At 34.0% G+C, this 22,804-nt stretch overlaps 1 protein-coding gene across 8 annotated transcripts in view; it reads left to right on the top strand.

Moving 5' to 3' along the window:
* The window catches only part of KDM4C (lysine demethylase 4C), a 484,233-nt gene that overhangs the window by 116,508 nt on the left and 344,921 nt on the right, over positions 1 to 22,804 (top strand). For all 8 annotated transcript variants that reach the window (XM_021006278.2, XM_021006277.2, XM_021006274.2 and 5 more), the window contains 2 exons: positions 1,827 to 2,020; positions 16,445 to 16,494. In XM_021006278.2, the coding sequence (XP_020861937.2) occupies positions 1,827 to 2,020; positions 16,445 to 16,494 (244 nt within the window). The remainder of the gene's footprint in view (positions 1 to 1,826; positions 2,021 to 16,444; positions 16,495 to 22,804) is intronic.

Genomic DNA, 22,804 nt, shown 5'->3' with positions numbered 1-22,804 from the left:
TGATTGATCAGGTACTTAAAGGGACTCTGGAATTAAATTATCTCGTCTGACATAGGCGGGGCTTCATTAACTAACTGTTCCATCAGTAAGTGCCCTCACATAGCTGAAGCATTATTCATTCATTCATTCATTTATTTTTTTATAGGATATTTTATTTTTTCCCCCAATTACATTTTAAAACAAGTTTTTTAACATTTAAACAAAGTTTAAGTTCTGTAGGGCTCATATGGTAGTGTGCATTCTAACTGGTGCATTCACCTTCCTCTCTTCACCTTTCCCTGAAATGATAAGTAATCCAATATAGGTTATACATGTGTGAGGCATTATTTAAGGTACTAATCCTGCCCTAAGACAAACTTTAAAAGCTTTCATTATGTTTATGGAAATTTATAGTTTTTCACCAGTTGGGCTAACCAAATAGTTATCTTTGCTTTTTAGTAACTTGAAAATGGCTGTAAATTTAATGTCTTCATCTTGTAATGTTTTATAGTGGTCAAGTCTTATCTGAAGACATTGTCTTGAACTGAGACTTTACAGTTTAGTGTGAGAAAATTGTGTATTGAAAATATTTTTCCATTATACATCATATAGTCATAATAAAACATCTTGTGATTGCTTCATCTACTCACTCAATATTCTTTCTACTCACCATACTTTGGGTTGTTATTTCTTCTTGTACTCATTTCATTAAATTAGGCTGAGTTTTCTTCTGGCAGTACTTTCCATGTATAAATTTTTCAGCACTTCTAATGAATTACTTTTATCCATGCCAAGGATAAACCAGATTATTAGTTCCATAAAGATGAAGACTGCCTTCGTTATCTTTGTGGCCCAGTAGTAAGCATAGTGTGTTCTACACATTCAATCCTTATTCAGTTCCTGGGTGTAACTGTGAGAATTAACGTTTATTGCAGTGATAAGTCAGTGTTTGTACAATTTCTAAGACCCTGTGTATATTATGGCAAAAATTAAATTTCAGGTTTCTGAGTAAGGAAAGAGAGATGGAAGATAAAATGGGTTTCTAGATTTGGCAGGCTGCTGATGTCAAACATGACTTTAAACTGATTTTCACGTATCATGTGACAAGCTTGTAATCAAGAAAACTTTGTACAGAGAAACTAAATTAACAGGCACAGAATCTCAGAACTGTAAGGGAATCCTGTAAGTTACCTAGTCCAATTTAAATAAGAATCCCCTCTATACTATCTGCAGCAAGTGGTCATCAACCTCTATATGAAGTGGAAGGAAAACTTAAGTATTTCTTGCATATGATTATGTTTTTGGACAATTTTTAAAATAATTTTTTCTTTCCATTGACAGATATATGATTATTTCTAACTGGTCCTCTGCTCACAGGGGTCAATCAGAACAAGTTTAATACCTTCTTTATATACTTAAAGAAAGTCATGGCACTCTTTTCCCGCTCTTCAGTTCTATGGTTAAACATCCTTAGATATGTGAACTGACCTTTATTCTACGTAGTCTTCTTTCCTTTCACCGTTCTAGTAGTTCTCCCTTTGACATGGTGCTATTGATCAGTGTCATTTCTATGATGGTTAAACAATTGCTTAACAAAATTCTGCCTAATTGGGGCCAATATGGTCTTTTAACTTGTCTCTGCCATTCTGAATCAGGCAGCCACCAACTAAAGAACATCCCATAGTCACTGAGGCCTAAAAATGGGTTAATAATGATCAATATATGTACATGGATTCTGAATTATTATTTGAATATCAGTTATAAATCACCTAGAGTTTGTTGTGATCATTATTTTAATTTTATATTTATTTCTTTATTCATATGTTGCATTTCCCCTTTGTTTCTAGGGTGTGGATGAATGGAACATAGCTCACTTGAACACCATATTGGATGTTGTTGGAGAAGAGTGTGGTATTTCTATTGAGGGTGTAAATACCCCATATCTCTATTTTGGCATGTGGAAAACTACATTTGCATGGCACACTGAAGATATGGACCTGTACAGCATTAATTATCTTCATTTTGGGGAACCCAAATCTTGGCAAGTTACATATTTATTTATGATAATGATAAAGACGATGATGATACCTTATATTAATATAGTGCTTTAAGGTTTTCAAAATGCTTTACATGTGTTAACTTGTTTATGCCTTCAACAACCCTGGGAGAGGAAAGTGGTGTTATTATGTTCATTTTAGAGATGAGGAAACTGAAGCCTAGGGAGTGAAGTGACTTGCGCAGGGTCACAAGGCTGGTAAGAATCTGAGGCAGGATTCAGACTTCAGGGCTTCCTAACTCCAAAGATTTCTAAGTGTGTGTCTTTATGTCTGTGTGCGTGTCTATATTAAAATGAAAATAGTGCATTGTATTTTTCTTTTCTTTTTTGTGAGTTTGGTAGTGTTTATTTTCACATTTGTATTCATTGTGAACAAGTTTTTATTATAGTTGTCAACTTTCACACTTTTAGGGAAAATTGAACTCAAATGATAAAGACAGTAGATGATGACTGGGAAACTGAAAACTTATGATAATACTTAGGAAAATTATTCTTCATATTGTCCAAGTAGGCTGGCAAAGAATGCTGGACTCAGTCAGTAGATGTGGCTTCAAATTCTAGTTTTGATTCTGACATTTATTAGCTTTGTGTCATTGAGTATGTAAATCTCCAAGCTTCAGTTTTTTCATTTGTGAAATTGATATATTAATATTTGCCCTATACACCTTGCAGTATTTTGAAGAAAGTACTTGGCATGTCTTAAGTCACAGATTGTTTATGTTTTGATCATAGTGCCTGTTTTGAAGTATTCCCAACTTTCTACTTTACTCTATTTTCTGGAAATTAATAGGTTAAATAGGATTTTTAAAACTGGAAGGGATCAAATATATTATCCCTTAATCTAAAAGAGTTTGGCCTAAGGTCTATGGGAGTAAGGCATCATGAGAATACATTAATGAGTTCAACAGGCTTGGAGGAGAGAGAGGAATGAATTTGTAGTTCTGATAGCCCTGTTTGATGGGGAAACGTTTGAAATAAAGCTTAACCTTTAGAAATTTTTTTGATTCTCAATTCACTTTGCTTAAAGGACTACTCTCATTTTTCTAAGTGTTAATTTAGGGATTTCATTTAGCATTTTGCTACTTGCAAACTGCATTTTATTTTGCTTTAGCTACATGAATGCCAAAATCTTACTATATTTCATCATATGTAATCAGCCAATTAAATGATTGAGAATGTTTTGTTAGCTTGATGATTATTACATGCTCATTCAGTTTTCAAGAATTCATTCACTTGTAGAACTACACAGAGATAAAAAATCATATATAAAAATAACTTGACAGTCCAGAAAATGACGTTTCTGCTTTTTGCAAACACAGTGATGTTCTGGTTTACCTTCTTACACGAGCTGAATATCTTTTTTGGAATAAAATTTCAAATAATATCTCAGTTTTTCCATCACCCCCATATCCCTCTCACTATTCTCCCTTAATGAGTCATTACTTACAATAAAGAATAAAAAGAGGAAAAAAGATCAGCAAAACTAAACAACCTATTGAAGAAGTCTGACTTTATGTGGAGTGTTCTATACTCGTAGTTCCTCCATTTCTGTAAACAAGAGGGGAAATGTCTTCTCATATCTTTTGTTTGGGGCCAAGCTTTGTCATAATTTCATGGCATTCAGTTTTTATCGTTTTATCGTTTTTTCTACTTACATGGCCTTATTTAAACAACTAACCTTAGAAATTTTTGAATCTTTAAGAAAAATTGTAACATTCAATATGACCTTTTTTGCTGCAATCACTTGTTGCCATTTTCTAAGTTCTTTTAGGTTGTGTTTACTTCCCTCTGTATTAATTTAATTTTCCCCATGCTTCTGCATTCATAATGCTCATAATTTTTTTCTTCTATAAATTTATTTTTAAAAAATTCAGAATTTACCAAACACCAGATAAAATGTGCAGTTACATATATATATAGTAGAGCAGAAAAAGAGGATTTTACAGGAAACTTTGGATCTCCTATAAAGCTTCTTTTTAAAAAAATAGATATGATTAACGTAATATTTAAAACTGCTCTATCTAATTGAAATGTTCCTTGGACTTCCTTTTCCTCGCTATCTTTTTCTCATTTAAAAAAAATGCTTCAGTACCCCTTCTCCCCCCTTCTGTCTTTCTTTTTTTCTTTCTATCCTATCCTTATCTCCCCTTTCCCACCTTGGTTAAAATACAAAAAGAAAAACAAAGCCCATATATAGCAAGTATGTATAGTCAAGGAAAACAGTCTCCCTCCTTGATTGTATCTGAAGATAAATCTAATTCTTGAGTCAGTGACCTCTTTGTTAGTGGATATGTGTGCATCATCATCAGCCTTCTGGAGCTGTGGTTGGTCGTTGCATTGAGCCAAATTACTAAGTCATTCACAGTTCTTTTTCACTATAGCATTGTTACTGTATAAACTGTTCTTTCTGTTTACTCCTCTCTGAATCAGTTCATACAAGCTTCTCTGAAACCCTCCCTGTCACCATTAATTGCTATGATGCAATAATTCCATTGCATTTATATGCCACAATTTGTGTAGCCATTTACTATTGCTCATTACTCCATTGGCTTCCAATTCTTTGCTATAGCAAAAAGAGATGATACAAATGTTTTCATGGATATAGGTACTTTTCCTCTTTCTTTGATCTCTTTAGATACAGGCCTAACATGGTATTGCTGGGACAAAGGATGTGCAGCTTAGTGACTTTTTGGGCATGGTTCTGAAGTACTAGACTAGGTCAGTTGTCTCAACAGCGCTTTAATATGCCTTCTTGCATTGTCTCCAGCAATTCCCTTTTTTATCATCTGCCAATCTGATGGGTGTAAGATGGTAGCTCAGAGTTGTTTCAGTTTGCATTTCACCAATTATTAGTGATTTGGAGCATTTTTTTAATATGATTGTCTAATGTTTGAATTTTCTCCCTTGATAATTTGCTTATTGGGGAATAGTTATCATTTCTTGTAACAAAGTAATATTCCATTACAGTCATGTACTATAGTGTGCTTAGTTTCTTCTCAAGAGATGGACATCTACTTTGTTTCTAGTTCTTTAATACCACAAAAATTCTGCTATAAATGTCTTAGTCTATGTGGAGTCTTTCTTTTTTATTATCAACCTGCTTGTGGAATATATCTAACAGTGAAATATCTGGGTTAGAAGCTATTATATAGAAAGAATTGCTTCTTTCACATAATTTCAAATAGTTTTCCAGAATAGTGGGAACAATTAAAGCTCTACCAGTAGTTTCTTACTACACCTGTCTTCCTGTAGCTTTTCTACTTTTCTTCCTGTGAGGTGAAATCTCAGAAATGTTTTATTTGCATTTCTTTTATTGTTAATGACTTGGAGCAGTATTTCAAATGCTTGTTAATAGTTCATCATTTTTCTTGTTCTTTTTTTAGTGCAGCAGGTGGGGTTAAGTAACTTTCCCAGGGTCGCATAGCTAGTTAAGTGTCAAATGTTTGAGATTGGATTTGAACTCAGGTCCTGCTGACTCAGAGGCTACAGCTCTATCCGTTGTGCCACCTGACTGCCCCTTGCCATTTTTCTTAGGTAATGGTTCTTTGCAGCTCTTTACTGTGCTGTACTATTAATAAACTAGTAAATCAGCTAGGGCCTGGAGGCAGGAAGAGCTGAATTCAAATCCCACCCCTGACACTGGTGAGCTGTGTGACCCTGGGTAAGTCACTTAATCTCTGTTCTGTTTCTTTTCCAGTAAAACGGGGATAATGCTGTGAAAATCCAAATAGACATACCTGTAAAGTACTTTGCCAAACCTTAAAGTGCAATATAAGTACTAATTCTAAACTATTTAGATCCAAAGCTTAATTCTCATTATTGTCTTTTGTTGCTTTGGTATTTCTTTCATTCTTATATCAAAGGCTATTTTGTTTAAAAGATTATAAACTTGATAAATACCAAAAAGGATTAGTATAATAAAAGATTCTGATAGATTAAAGAGCAGAAATTTTAGAAGGTAAAAAAATGAGCTACCTTTATATAGTGATTGGCCAATTAGGATCAAAATAAAATAATTAAATTCTTTTATTTCAATGGACCTCACAACTTTTTGCATCTTTAAAAAAAACTTTTAATATGTAACATGTCTTTTTTGGCTGCAGTTACTTGTTTTAAGTGATTTGCTTTTGATATTGCAGCATTTTGACACATTCTTTAGTTTATTATGAAACTACACTCTTATTACATTGGATATTGCATGTATTATTGACAGGTAATTCATCTTTTGAGTTCTAGCCCTGATATAGCCTGTGGAATGGAACTTAAATCAGCTGGATTCTTGGGACTTCAAAACTTGTTAATCTCTATTCTGAATAAATTTCTTAACTGTTCATAAAAGTGTGGTTTGGTAGAAAGTCCTGAGACACTATCCCAGTTCCATTGATCAGTTTTTGTGATTGTGATCATTTTTCTTTATATTAATATATTTATCTCAGTTTATCATTTCCTTAATGGCGAAAAGTTTCCAGGCCCATTGTAAATGAGCAAAATTCTCAAAATGTTGCTTTACACTCTCCTAAAGATACTTCAATCTTATAATCTTATATCTGTGTTTCTGCCAGATGTTTTGTTACAGCCTTGCGTCAAAATGTGAATTTCACAAGTGGAATGATCTTTTTCCGTTGTTCAGTACTCCTGTCTTTGTATTGTCTTTTTGATGAGAAGTTTTTTTTCTTCATAGTAATGATTAGTAGCTGTTTGTTTGTGTTTTTTTAAACCTGGTCTTTTTGCTGTTCTTCCAGCTTCAAAAACTAATACTTATTGTAAAAGAGTAAGTAATGATTCCTCAGTTGCTGGATTCCTTTAAAAGTCTTTGCTGCTTTTCTGAGTAGTAATTAGGCCATTTTTCAGCAATAGTGCATCAGTTGTTGGTGTTTATTTTGTTTTTTGACTGCACTTTTTTTGGGGGGGGGTAAGTATGCCTGATCATGCTTCATTGTAGTCTTGAATTGTCCTTGAAATGCTTGACTTCCACATGCCGACAGGCACTGCAATTTCTCTAGCAGTAACTGAACTGTGTTTTTTGAGTTACAACTTTTACACATTTCCGTAGAGCAGTAAACATTGTTGTAAATCACAAGAGCAGTCAGTGTATGTGGCATGAAATCCATCAATCAACTTATAGAATTAACTAAAGGGAAATCAGCTCAATCTGATTTCGTCTTATCAAAGTTAGACATTCTAAGTTGGCCTAAAACATACATACCTACATGCATGATAATTCCTGTTCATGAAATGAAACCATGTAAAAATTATTATTTGTCCCAAGAAATTTGTACTTCATTGTACCATTGTATTTTCTGTAGCATTAAAATTTTTTTTTTAAAGAAACTGATGGTCTTTAAACTATCCTAGAAATCTTTCATGTTTCATTTGAGGAAATGATAACATGAACTACATATAAGAAGTTTATTGTTAAATAATTTCAGATGAGGATATGTTGAACATGACAGAATTTATTTTGTTTTGGTTATATACGTAAGAGTAGAACTCAATTGAATAAATTAAATCATCCCTCCTTATTTAATGTGATTTCCTTAAAGACCTAAAAACATGTCTCAACTAGTCAGTCAATCAAAGACTTAACCCTAATTGGGAAAAAGTATTTTATCACCTTGAATTGTGTTGAATATGAAGCATTTTTGGATTGGCTGAGGACACTTGGTCACCGGTTCTGAATTGTCTATAGAATATTAAGACACTTTAGGACTGAGATTGGAGTGAGCATAAGTTAGGAGAGAGTGTTAAAGCAAAACCCATCAGGAAGATCCCATCTGGGTAAGGGAGGAGAGCTTCAGATTTTATCTTGGCCTCATGGACCTTCTTTCTTCCTTCCTTGTCCAAAGGAGAACAGTTAGCTTTGAAGAGGCTTGGAGGTTTTTGGATTTCTGATCTTCCTATCAGTACACTAACATTGTCTTTTTGAGACAGCAGTGGATGGCAGCAGTGTCTGTACTGGAACTGAGGACAGACTGGTTGCAGTGTGGGAAGGGAGATTCATGACTTCAGAAAGTTGTTGTTGTTGTTCAGTTGTTTCAGTTCTGTCCAACTGTTTGTGACTCCATTTAGGGTTTTCTTGGCAGAGATAGTAGAGTAGTTTGCTATTTACTACAGCTCACTTCACAGATGAAAAAACTGAGGCAAACAAAGTTAAGTGACTTGCTCAGGATCACAGAGATAGTAAGTGTCTGAGGCCAGATTTGAACTCAGGAAGATGAGTATTCCAGATTCCATAGAAAGGCTGGAAATAGATGTCTCCTTGGTACCTTAATATCTTCAAAGACAATAGAGAAATGTAAATTTGACAGAGATCCTTTGGTATGATTGTGTTTTCTTTTCAAGATCTGAGGAGAAGATAGAAATGGAAGGAATGGGGGATAATAGTAGAGAACAAAGAAGTAAGAACATAAGGGAAATCATTATCACTTAATAGAAGTACATGAAATCAATAATGTTCAAACTTGGAGAGAGGAATGGACATCCCAGAAACTTCATTTTCATCTGAACTGGACAAGAAAAAATTGAAAAAAATTATACATGACATACCCACAGTGTCAACACACATGAATATCACCATAAATGAATACTTTAATCTCAAAAGGGGAACAAAAGAGGATGGCGAAATGAGAGGGAAAAGGAGGGACTTTTAAGAGAAATATCAAAAAAGGAAGGGAAACACAAAATAAATTCTGTTAGGGGAAGGGAATTAAGAGGAAAGGAAGATGAGCAAAACCTGAATTATGCCCATGCATTGAGGGGAAGAAGAAGAAGAAAAGTAATGAATTTATAGATCTGGAATGTTAGGCAAACTCTATTTTAGGCCTTGATTTTTATTTGTAAAAAGGAAAGTGGGGAGATGGAGGAAAAAGTACAAGAAGAAAGGATGGAGGGAAATACAAAATTAATGATTGTAATAGTGAATATGAAGGGGATGATTTTACCCACAAAATGCAAGACAATAATAACACGATGAATTATGAAACAGAATCAAATAATATGTTGCTTACAGGGAATATACTTGACATGTAAATATTCAAATAGTCTAAATTAAGTTAAAATGAAGAGATGGAACAGAAAATAGCATGCTTCATTTCAACTCAAAAAGCTAGTGGCAACCAATCATGATTTCAGGTAAAGCTACAGTACACATAGATAATAAATCAGTATCAGAACTCAATAAATATGCTCCAAGTAGTATAGTACCCACATGCCTTATAGACAAACTTAGTTGAATTTTAGGGAGAAATAGGTAGTAAAACTGTAGTAAAGAAGATCTGAATGTTCTCATTTTATACATAGGCAATTTTAACTGATGGATAAACAAGAAAGACATTAAGGACCTAAAGAGAACTGTTAAAAAATTAGAATTGGTAGATTGCTGGAGGTTACTGAAGATGATTAGCAAGGAATTCATATATTCCTTGGCTTTGAATGGAAACCTTTAAAAAAAATTGAGTATGTTTGGGGTACAAAGGTCTTACCACAGAGTTCAGAAATGAAAAAATACTACCCACATCATTTACTGATCACAAATCAGCAAAGGTTATATTCAACCAAAAACCTTTGAAAAATATTGAAAATTATTGGAGTCTAAATAACAATTTAAACAAACTGGTGGACTAATGAGCAAATTGTAGAAAAAATTGAAAATTTCATCCAACACTATAAGAATAATGAGATAAAAAAACAGAATTTACAGGATGCAGCTAAAGCACCTGTCAGGGGAAAATTTACATCTCCAAACGCTTTCTTAAATGAAACCAAGAAATAACAAAACAGTGAATTTGATATGCAGCTAAAAACCTCTATAACAAGTTAAAAAAAAGAACTAAAGAACAAAATAGAAAATTTGAAAACTAAGGAAGAGATTAATGAAATTAAAAATGGAAAAAATTGAACTAGGAGCTGGTTTTTAAATAAGCTAAAAAGGTATAAATAGCTAATCTTGTTTTAAAAAGTGAGCAAACGAAAATGTACAATTCACAAAAATTGAGGAGGAAATAAAGGATACTATCAGAAGCTATTTTGCTCAATTATATGCTTGTAAAACTGATGACAGGAAATGGATAAATACTGAAAAATTTGTATTTTTGTACTTCTTGGACTAACAAAAGAAGAAATAGATTACTTAACTCAATATGAGCAAAAGAAATCAAACTAATCATAAATGAACTACCAAGGAAAAGAACTCCAGGGCCAGCTGGATTTAGAAGTAAAATCTGTCAAATGTTCAAAGAACAATTCTATGTGAAGTTTTTTTTTTTAAAGGCAGTTGGGGTTAAGTGATTTGCCCAGGGTCACACAGTTAGTAAATGTCAAGTGTTTGGCCTGAGGCCGGATTTGAACTCGGGTCCTCCTGACTTCAGGGCCGGTGCTCTATCCACTGCGCCACCTAGCTGCCCCAGAACAATTCTAATATTGCATAAACTGTTGATACAAATAACAGACCAAAGGACCCTTCCTATCTCTTTCTATGATACTAATATCATCCTGATAATTAAACTAGGGAGAGTCAGAACAGAGAACAAAAAGTATAGAACAATATCCTCAACAAAAACTGATTTAAAATTTTTAAGTAAAATATTAAAAATGAGCCTATAGCAATATATCAGAAAGATTGTGCATTATGACCAGGTGGGACTTATACCCGGAAAGCAAGATTGGTTCATTATTAGTAAATTAACAAACATAATAGATCATATGAAGAAGAAAAACAAAAATCATTATTATACTATTATGCTAATTATTTCAATGCAGTAATTAGGGGATGCAGGTAATTGAGTGTTGGACCTGGAGTCAGAGAGACCTGAGTTTAAATCCTGCTTACCACTTAATATTGTGACTCTGGGCAAGTTATTTAATGTCTATCTCAGTTTCCTGATGTGTAAAAGGTGAATAATAATATCATCTACTTCTGAGGTGGTTGTTCCAATCAAATAAGATATTTGCAAAGTTCTTTGTGATCCTTTAAGTACTATATAAGTGGTATTATTTGTTGTTATTGATGATGTTATTATTAATAGATACCAAAAAGATTTTTGACAAAATAAAGCACATTTCTGTTAAAAACACTTAAAAACATTAGAATAAACGGATATTTCTCTAATATGATGAATAGTATTGATGTAAGACCTAAAGCCAGCAATAAATGTAACAGAAATAAACCGGAAGACTTTTTGGTAAGATAAGGAGTAAAAAAAGGATACCCATTATCATCGATGTTATTTCATGTATTATCAAAAATGCCATCTATCCAAACAAAACAAAGGGTAATTGAGAGAATAAGCCAAAGAAGAAAGAACAATTCAGGTCCACACTAGGAAGGCACAAATGAAGTCTACCCTTTAGCCTTACATGTCCAAAAAATATTTCTTTAAGGATATTTGTCATAGATGGCTGGGAATAGGAGGAAGAAACTATGAGCATCTACATCTGTACTTAGATTGAAGGGATGGTCTGTCATTCCTTCAGATCGGGGTGATGTAGTAGTTCTAAATATAATTTTCTAACTTTTCTTTTGTTGTATAGGTAGCTGGATCATATGGTGGTTACAGCATTGGGGCTATAGCCATTAAGATCTGAGTTGAAATCCAGCATTAGACATTTACTAGGTCTGTGACCTGTGGCAAATCACTTAACCTCTGTTTGCCTGAGTTTCCGCACACCTCACTTTTCAAGGTTGTTAAGGATGAAATGAGATATTTGCTTTAAAAAAAAAAGATGCTGAGCACAGGGCCTGGCACATAGTAGGTACTATATAAAGTTATTATTAGCATTAGCGTTAGCCTAATTTCCAATGTGGGTTAAGAGATGCTCCCTCATTTTTGGAAGTTTCAGGATGGTAATTAGTGTGGAACAGCAGAACAAGTTTCACTTCCAGATTTGTACTTTCACTTCTTTAATTTAGTATGATAAGAATATGAGACTGGAACGTTTTCTAATTTGCTCAAGGTTAGTTAGCCAGGTGAAGATGGGTCATCATTTTTAAGATATCAGCTGACTGGCCATCTGTGGACACTTTTTATTAGACATTTACTGGAAAATAAAAAAGTGACCTTGTTGGCTGGTTTTAGTGGTGAAAATGAAATACAAGAGTAGAGTCATATAGCTGGTTTGGTCTTGGACTCCAGGGCTAGTACTTGTTCCATGACCCCTAACTATAGGCTCCTTCAGGGGATAGAGGTTTCTTCTAATGTCAGGATCCCTGGAGATAATCTGTTTCTTGACCTACCTTTCATAAACATAAAACTACCCTCGGCCCACCATGTGCCCTCATTCATGCTATCTATTCTCCATTTCGTTCTCCTTGAGTTCTTTTCAGTCTAAACATTTATTTTCATTCCTTGATGTATTTTGTTTAGCATTTATTATTCAATTAGCTGTTTTGCTAGCATTATGCTTTTATCCTTAATTCCTCACTGTTCCTCAGTCTACATAGCCAGTTCACAAATCTTGCTGTTTGTACCTCCATCATATCTTTCTCTTCCTTCTCTTTCTGTATGTACACATTGCCTCTGTTGTAATTCATTCAGGCACATAAACCTTTTCACCTGGACTATTGTAGTAGTCTCCTTATTGGTTTCTTTGCCTCAGGTCTGTCTCCACTCTAAATCATCCTATGCATATCTGCCAGAATGATATTCTTACAGTGCAGATCTGACCATGTTTCTTTCTCTATGTGGTACATATCAATCACTCCTATTGCCTCTAGATTCAGATTTAATTGTTTGATTTTTAAAGTGCCTAACGTCATGGTTGTAACTCATGTTTCTAACCTTATCATTCATGAATCCCATTTCCTCATTTCACACTCCTGTGTCCTGGCTGGAGCATTGCTGTGGCTTTCTGTAATGGGTGGATTGCACTTGCACTTTACAACTCCTCTAGAGAATCCCTTGTTTCTTCTATTTGTCTGTTCAAGTGCTACCTTTGACATGAAGGTTTACCTGATCCCTCTGAGCTGTTACTTCTTTCTTCCCCATATATTTTTGTCATTTGGTTGTTTGCCAATTGTGTCTTACTCTTTGTGACCCATTTGGGGTTTTCTTGGGAAAGATACTGGAGTTGTTTGCCTTTTCCTTTTTGATCTCATTTTAAAGATGAGGAAACTGGGGCAAACAGGGTTAATTGACTTACCCAGGGTCATATTGCTAGTAAGTATCTGAGGCCAGATTTGAATTCAGGAACACAACACTCTGTGCACCTAGCTACCCCATATATTTGCCTTATATTATTCTTATTTTTATTCTTATTTATGTATATGTAGTCTGTCCTGATAGAAAGCAAGCTTCTTGATGGCATATACTATTTGATATTTGCCTTTGTATCCCTAACATGACACATTGTAAGAAAGTGCTTAGTAAATGCTTGTTTAATTATTATTACATATTATTGAATATCTAATAGAGATTAGTATTCGATTTTTTCTCCCTTAGAAGCTGTATTTTCATGTTATATTTTTTTTAACTAGTCCATACCTTGATTCCTTAGATTTTCTAATTTCACTTTCACCCTGAGCCTGCATTCTTGTGCTAATTTGTGTGATTTTAAAAATATTGTACTTTGCAGCTAATAATTATAGATACTATGATTCCTTTGTGCTGTGCATGAAAGCTTCGTGTTCATTTTAACTTTCTTTGTTATATCAGCATCAGTAATATGAGGTAATGAGCAGAAAGTACTATACAATATTTTTAAGCACAAACATATAAATGAATGGATTTATTTTTAATAAGTTTCTGATAAGCTGACTACAAATATGAAGAGAGCAGTTTTGCATTCCCTTGAAGTTCTTTCCATGGAATTTGGCGTGAGCAAGCAAACAGCTTTCTAACTGCAGATCTGTACATTTGATAACACATAAGGAGTTCTCTTTTTGGGTTGTGGCTGATATTGCCAATTGCTGGCTCAGGGAAAGCTATCATAAAACCTGTGAAGAAACAATCAAGTAGACCTTATATATATATATAGAAATAGACTTAGTTTTTGCCCCCTTTTAAACTTAACCAATCCATGTGTTTGCAAAAAAAGGAGTGTATGTAGTAGAGTGATTTTAATTTGTCATAGAAATCAGGAAAAGTGAAATTAAGGTATTATTTTCCTTCTTTCTTTGTAAAGTATTATATAAATAATATATAACAATGTATTATAATATTGTAAGATATACTTTATTGTATTGGAGTTGACATTGTGTGTTTTAGGGAGTGTCATGTCGTGCAGATTCTTCAGTTGAGGTTTCTGGATTGGGGAAGACAAGGTCCATGTACTTGGAAGGGGTTGGGGAGAGCTGTATTTTTACTGACCACTAAGTGAAATATAGGATTTTTGTAAATTATGAATGTAGGTAACAAAATGTTATGAAAATGGGCCTGTAGTTTTATCAGACTGCCAAAGGGTTCCATGAAAGAAAAAAGAAGGTTGAGAACATGTGGAGTGAATTAAGAGCTGGCCTGGAAGTGAGAAATAACTGGCTAGAAAATCAGTCTCCCATTCATAAGCAGATCATTGAAACTCTTAGTGCTCCAAGCCAGTTCCCTGAGCAGGTGTTTTTAACCTTTTTTTTTTTCCTTTTTAAATTCACAGACCATTTTGGTAGTCTGGTTTAACCTATAGACGTTTTCTCAGAATAATGTTTTTAAATGCAAAAAAGTAAATACGTGATTATGAAGTAAATCAATATATTGAATTAGTTATAGTAATATTTTTTAAAAAATCATAGGCTCCAAGTTAAGATATATAGTTGAATTTACTTTTATGTAGTTGGCTAATTTCAGTGAGTCCAGTTAAGTTCTGCAGTATGTTATCAGGAGCATTAAATGTGCACCTGAAGTTTAATAATATTAAGAGTTAAAAGTAATTAGGAGTTCTAACTGTAATAGGAGACTAGGTCAGAAGAGCCAGGAGTTTGAGATATGAGAAAAGTGAAACTCTCCAAGCCAGAGATCTGAAACAATGGTGCACAAATGTTACCTAGTCCTGCCTCTGAATCCTCTGGCAAGTTTAACTCATTTCTCTCATCATAGGGCACTGCTGTCACCATTTACTGTTAACCACATATCTATATCTATATCTATATCTATATCTATATCTATATCTATATCTATATCTACATCTACATCTACATCTACATCTACATCTACATCTACATCTACATCTACATCTACATCTACATCTACATCTACATCTACATCTACATCTACATCTACATCTATATCTATATCTATCATAAGTCCTGACATATGTTTTGCAACTGGATTTATTATAAGAGAAACGAACATATATGTAGTATTCCAGGTGCCAGGAGTTCACAATCCAAAAAGAAGCAATTATGAAATTGCTACAAAAGGAGGAGGAAGGGCAGAAACTCCTAATTGGGAGGGGCATGGGAGGAGGAAGAGAGCAGGACTGGTGGGAAAAGGACTAATTCCCTCCTAAAGGGGTGGAGAAATGCAATGGCAAAAGCTGTGTTCTTTTCCCTTGGGAATTGCTAGACCATGAAGATAGGATGGTCTGCTTATCTACAAAGGTCCCAGCTGCATAAGCAGTTTCTCAGTCTAGTGCAGGCTGACTGACAACTGTCTTGATCCCAAGAACACACAGGGATGACACACAGGGATGCCGGCTTGGGGTGCAAACAACAAATTATATCAGCTCGGGGACCTTTGTCTTTCACATCTTTTTACGTCCTAATCTTATGATCTTATGTATTTGTGCTTATAAATGTGAGCTAGTAAATATAATAATTGTTAGTCTCAGAAAAACTGAAATTAAATAGTATGTTCAAATTGGGAAATAAGAATTTTTGTTACTAAGACTTCCTTAAACATGAACGTGCTTAGGCTTTATTCTTTTCAAAGTATAGGGAAATTGTTTTAAAAAGTTTGCTAAATACACAATGAAAGACTTTAAAGTATATTAAAGATTGTTAAATGAATATAATTAAGATTTTAAAAAGAATTTAACAATATACATAAGGAATGGGTTTGTTTCTAAGAATGGTAAAATTTGTTAATTTATATTTTGGAAAATTATAGTAGTAATAGGAAAGTATTTGCTTGTACAATTTAATTTTATTCTGTCATACCTGACAATTAAAGCATAAAAAAGATTCTTTTAAATCTTTTAATTGAAACATTAATAATACCAGATCCTAGTCTTATAATAGGATAAATGGCCAGCCTATTTTATAAAGGCACAAATTATATTCAGCTAACTAATCCTTTTAAAATTACTAATGAAATTGAGTTTTATTTGAAACAAAGGAAAAAACCTGTCTTTAGTCTGTCTTAATCCTTTTAACTCACTTGAATTGGTTATTTGAAATTTGCTTTCTGGTTATAAATATGTATTTTATTCTTTAGATCATAATCTTAAATTATAACTTTTAAAAATCTGTTTATACAATTTTAGGTATGCCATACCTCCAGAGCATGGAAAGCGACTTGAACGGCTAGCTCAAGGTAAAATCATTTTCAACATTTCTTGTCTAACTGGTTGCCAGAAATTTCTAATTTTTCTTTCGTAGTTTGTAATTAAGTATAGATTGCCAGTTTATTTATCGTGAGTTAATTATTTTAAAAACAGTGGCTTTTTAATGGTTCAGTTATTATAAGTCACTGTAATGGACATATTTTTAAAAATGTCTAGCTTACATATTTATCTAATTCATTGAAGGGTCCTCTTGGCCCCATGTCATCTTTCATTTGTCCCAGTAGATCATATAAGTTCAATTTTCTGATTTTTCCTTTCATTCAAGGGCTTCTACTTTTGGGTACCCCTAGAATTTTGTTGCATTGAATGTAGTTCAGGGTAAATGTGAAGTGATATTTAATGATGAGTCAAAATAGATAAATTCTAAATTTCTGATTATTGAAGGAATCTAGTACTAATTGCATGTTTCTTTGGTAAAGTCTGTGATGACTTCCCACAGGGTTCTTGAAATGCTCTTTTTTTTTCCTGAAGTATTATTTTGAGAGAGTAGAGTTGAGTACTGTCTTAAGTAGAGATGATATCTTTCAGTATTACCAACATTTCTGAAAATAACAAGTCTTGTGAAGATGTTTTATTTAGGTATACTTTGTGTATATTTGTTTTGGTATTTGAAATCTAATAGAACTACATGGTAAGATATTAGAAAAAGCATATTTTTATCATGAACATCAAACATAGCTTTACTTCAGTAAACAAGAAACAAAATTTAGCATTCACTCTCAGAAGTGATAGGAATTCTCTTCCGTAACCTATCATATGTTCAGAGACAAACATAGAGAAAAAAAATTGGAGGAAGAAAATATTTTTAAAGGCAAAAATATTACTTTATTTGAAGATAATTGGTTTGTCTATTTGAAAAGCTGAATCACGTTATAATGCATACATTTGGCATGTTCCAGTGTTTTCTAGCCTATAGACCATGGAATTATTGCAAGGAATCCATGAATTCATATGTGTACCAGCATTATTTTGATATTTATTTAATGTCAATAAACTATGCAGTGTGATTTCTAAAATAAACAAGCAAAACATATCTTCCGTGAATGGAATGATTTACACCTCGTAATACTATTTTGCAAATAAAAATGAATGTTATTGTGATAAATAAAATACATATTCATTTGAAAGCCTTCTAGATTTCATAGTCACTTTTTTCCATCATGTATTTTTGTTTTAACTGGAAAAAGAGAAAGTGCCATCTTAATTTTTCCTAATTGAAACTTTGAAGTGTCCTTTGAACAGAAAAAGTATATACAGGTGGTAATGAGGCAATGTCCTTTCCACTGGATAGGATTAGCAACCCAAACCTGTCACCAGTGGAGAGGCCCGGACATATTTGGTCAGGGAAAGGTCACTGTTCCTAACACTGGTGAGCTGATACAATGTCTTATTGCTATTTTGAAAAAAGGTTCTTTTTCAGGTTCTTCAAGTTTGTCTCTGATTTTTTTTCCTCTTGATAAAAAAAAAATTCAGACTTTTATGTTTTGTGTGTGTTGACCTTCATCAAAAGGCTCATTCTCCGGGTCAGAGTCAGTAGTTTTCTGAGTATCTATAATAATCAAGTTCATTATCATAATCTGTCATTATATATTTTCTTAAGGGATGTTAAAGTTCTACTAATATCATATGAGGGGATGGGGACTGGAAGGATGCACAAAAGTTTTTCATATTAAAAGTATTTGAAACCAAATACTTAATGGTATAGAATAGTTTGTATTATTTGAATTTATTTTCCTTTGTACTTCAAGTTTTTACTTCTGGACATTTGTAGAATTTATTATTTGTATTAGAAATTGTTAAATTTAACTATAATATGCCTTAGAGTTTGAAGTGTATGGTTTATTTCTGGAAGTGATCTATGGACTTTTTGATTTTTGCTTTCTTTTCTGTATTAAAAAAGTTTTGGACAGTTTTCTTGTATTATTTCTTCGATTATGGTGTTCAACATTTTTTTTTTGGTAGCTTATGATCCTTCAAAGTTAGTGTAATGTTTTTCTTTAAACAGTTTTATTTAAAGTTTTCATCTCCAAATTCTATTCCTCCCTCCTTTCCCTCTCTTTTTACTGGAACATAAGTAATCAGTTATAGGTTATACATGTGCATTCCTGTAAAACATTTCCATATTAGTCATTTTGTACAAGAAGTCTCAAACAAAAGAAAAAAATGAAAGATAGCATGCTGTTGTTTGTATTAAAACAATATTAGTTCTTTCTCTGAAAGTTGATAGTATGCTTCATCACTAGTCCTTTGTGATTGTCTTGGATCATTGTTCTGCTGAGAATAGCTATGTCATTCCAAGTTCATCCTTGTACAATATTGCTGTTACTATATAAAATGTTCTGGTTCTGTTCACTTCACTCATTTATTATAACACAATAGTGTTCCATTACAATCATACACCACACTTTTTTTTAGCCCTTCCCCAGTTGATGGGCATCCCTTCAATTTCCAGTTTTTAGCCACTACTTAAGGAGATGCTATAAATATTTTGTGGAAATAGGCCCTTTTTCCTTTCTTGCGATGTCTTTGGGATATAAACCTAGCAGTGGTATTGCTGGATTAAACGGTATGCATATGGTTCCAAATTGCTCTCCAGAATGCTTGAATCAGTTCCCAACTCCGCAAACAGTGCGTTAGTATCCCAGTTTTTACGGCCTCCAATATCCCACATATTGGCCAATCTGATAGGTGTGAGGTGGTATCCCAGAGTTGTTTTAATTTGCATTCCTCTAATCAGTAGTGATTTTGAGCAATTTTCATGTGACTATTGAGAGCTTTGAGGTCTTCTGAAAACTGCCTATTAGTATCTTCCATTTATCAATTGAGGAATGATTCTTATCTTTTATGAGTCCTGTTATCAAAGAAACTTGCTAATCAATAGTGATTTAGAGCATTTTTTAATGTGATTATAGATAGCTTTGATTTCTTTGTCTGAAAACTGCCTATTCATATTCTTTGACCATTTATCAGTTAGTAAATGAATGTCAGTGGTTTTGACTTGGATTTTTAATGTTGTTGCCTTTTGTATTTCTTCCTCCAGATTTTCTTCAACTTCAATACTTTCGTATTCAAAATACATTTATTTTTCACTTCTTTGAAGAAACTCACCAGTAGAGGTTTCATTTTTTGTAATTTGCTAATTACTTATGCTTTGAAAGTCACAGATCTTGACATTTATTACCTTTTATTTTATTTTTTATTTCTTTTCTCTTTTGAAAGCATTTTTGAAGTTCTTGTTGTTGTATGCAGGCTTAGGATTCCAGAGGGTTTTGTTTTTAGGGGTAATAAGGTCCAGGTTTACTAGCTGGTAAAGTCTTGTCTGCCATCTTGTTGCTCATTTGTTAATGTCAGTTATCATTTTTAAAAAAATTATGTTTGTATTTCATCAAATATTTTCCAATTACATTAAAAAATTTCAAAACAGTTTTTAAAACTTTTAGTTGCAAATTCTCCCTCTGCCTCCTGTCCCTTCCCCACCCATTGGTAAGAAAAGCAGTATGATATAGATTATTCAAGTGAAGTCAAGCAAAACATTTCCATATTAGCCATGTTCCAAACTACCCACCTATACCCCGGCCGTGTCCCCCCCTCCCCCCCCATACCCACAGCAAGAAAAGGGAAAAATATACACTTCAATCTGTACTCAGAGTTCATTAGTTCTGTCTCTGGAGGAGGATTCCCTTTTTTATCCTGGGTCCTTTGGAATTGTCTGGGATCATTTGGATCAATTGTCTTGATCAGAAAAGCTAAAGAAACTTGCTATAAAAGTTTTCCCCAGTTTCCTGCCTTCCTTCTAATTTTGCCTGTGTTAATTTTGTTTGTGTGAAGCCTTTTTAATTTTATATAATCAAAATTATCCATTTTGTTTAATGTGTTTAGTCCTCTATTTTTTTGTTTTGTCATAAATTCTTCCCTTATATATAGAGCTTATAGGCAAAGTTTTCCATGCTCCTTTAATTTACTTGTGATATCACCATTTATGTCTAAATCGTTTACCTATTTTGACCTTATTTTGGTATACATGTAAATGTGAATATGTTTGGTATGTATGAGATGTTGGTCTATGTCTAGTTTCTTCAAAACTTCTTTCCAGTTTTTCCAGCATTTTTTGTCAAGTAGTGTGAGTTGTTGCCCCAAAAGCTTGGATTTTGGGGTTATGAAACACAGCTAATTGGCACAGTGGATAGATTGTCAGGCCTAGAGTTAAGAAGACTCATCTTCCTGAGTTCAGGTTTAGCCACAGACACTTACCGTCTGTAAACCCCTGGGCAAATCACTTAACCCTGTTTCCCCCCAGTTCCTCACCTGTAAAATGATCTGAAGAAGGAAATAGGAAACCACTCCAGTATTTTTGCCAAGAATTCCCCAGATGGGCTCTTGAAGAGTCAGACACTACTGAACAACTGATCAACAGCAAATTAATATGGTCATATACTAGTGTATATTGTATACATCATGTATTTTGCTGATCCATTTCTGTCTTTCTTGGACATTACCAGATTGTTGATGATTGCTGCTTTGTAATATAGTTTGGAATCTAGTACTGCTAGGCCATCCTTCTTCATATTTTTCATTGATTCCCTCAATATTCTTAAACCTTTGTTCTTCCAGATGAATTTTGTTATTATTTTTTCAAGCTATATGAAATAATTCTTCAGTGGTTTGATTGGTATGGCGCTGAATAAGTAAATTAACTTAGGTAGAATATTCATTTTTTTCTATTGTCTCAGTCTGTCCATGAGAAATTAATATTTATCCAACTGTTTTGATCTGTCTTTATTTGTGTGGCAAGTGTTTTGTAATTGTGTTCATATAGTCTTGCGTTTTTCTTGGCTGGTAGACTCCCAACTATTTTATATTGTGTGTAGTTATTTTAAATGGAATTTATTTTTATATCTCTTCCTGCTTGGGTTTGTTTATAATGGATAGAAATGCTGATGATTCATGTAAGTTTATTTTATATACTTGTGAACCATGAACCCTAATTTGTAACTGTGCTCTAAAAAGGGAAAAACAAAATTGGGGTGCGTATTTCCATGGTTTAATTTCTCAAGGTGGCTTGACATGCATGGGAGTTCAGTCCTAAACGGGGCCCTCCTAAAGGGACCTGTTCAGAAATGACTTGTTTTGGGATTTTGGGGTACAGTGTTATATGCCCTTTGAAGAGTAGGTGTTCCCAAGGGGTTGCCAATCAGCCATTTTTGGTCAACACACCAGGATGTGGGTGGGTTCCTTAGATCACTTAGTCCACCAGGGCAGAAATCAAAGGAAATACCACCCCCAGTCTTGGAAGTCTGTCTCCTCCCAGACCAGAGTAGGCTAAAATCCATTCAGGCCTGGGTTGGAGTTTGACCAAGATAAGAAGATTCAATGCAATCTCATTATCAGAGAAGTCATTGTGAAGAACTTTGGTCAGAAGGCCAGTTGAGGGGGGGAGAAGGGGGAGGGAGTTGGTAGAGTTATGTGTCTCCAGGACACAAATTACCAAGAGAAATAATTTTTAACATCTTATAACTTTGCTAGCGTCGTTAATTATTGCATTTAGCTTTGTAGATGATTGTCCAGGATTCTCTAAGGATGTCATCATGTTATCTGCAAAGAGTTTCCTCATGCCTATTCTAATTCCTTCAATTTCTTTTCCTTATTGCTGTAGCTAGGGTTTCTTCTTCTTGTTGTTTGTCCTTCATTCTTGAAGAGCGCTATGATATCAGGGAGATGATGCCATGACGTGCAAGTAAATTGGATTGAAGTGAAGGAGTGCTGTGTAAAGTCACTGTGTGGGACAGTGACCACTGAAATCAAGAGTTTGGAGTTGGAATCGGAGATCAGAAAAGGTCTTTATTCCTTCTCATGAGAAAGGGCACAGCCCTTATGGCTGCTTAAGCAATGGCAGCCAGGGAGTGTGCAGCTGGCTGTGAGAAGCAAAGTTTTATAACCCTAACGCATGCCCCCTCCCACTCTCTTACCTCTTTTCCCCATTGGCTGGGTACTCAAGGCATACCACCAACTAATACCCAATAGAAGGAAACATACCTATATTTGGGAACTAGATGTATGCCTGCGCCAGGAAGAGGAAGCGACCAGGAAGTGCCTGTGCTGACATGGATTTTTGAGAAAGGTGAAACTCAACTCAGGGCTTAGGCCTGAGGAAACTGCACTTTAGGCTATCTCTCACATCACCAACCTCACTTTCTTCTCTCGACTGTCTGGAGATGGTCCTGTATACAGTGGGAGACCTTGTCTTTTTTTATTTTTAAATCATCCAATTTTATTTTATTA

Source organism: Phascolarctos cinereus, unplaced genomic scaffold (genome assembly GCF_003287225.1).
Source record: "Phascolarctos cinereus isolate Bilbo 61053 unplaced genomic scaffold, phaCin_HiC Scaffold_4;HRSCAF=312, whole genome shotgun sequence".
In the NCBI taxonomy this organism is placed as follows: domain Eukaryota; kingdom Metazoa; phylum Chordata; class Mammalia; order Diprotodontia; family Phascolarctidae; genus Phascolarctos; species Phascolarctos cinereus.
This window is presented reverse-complemented; position numbering and strand designations above follow the sequence as displayed.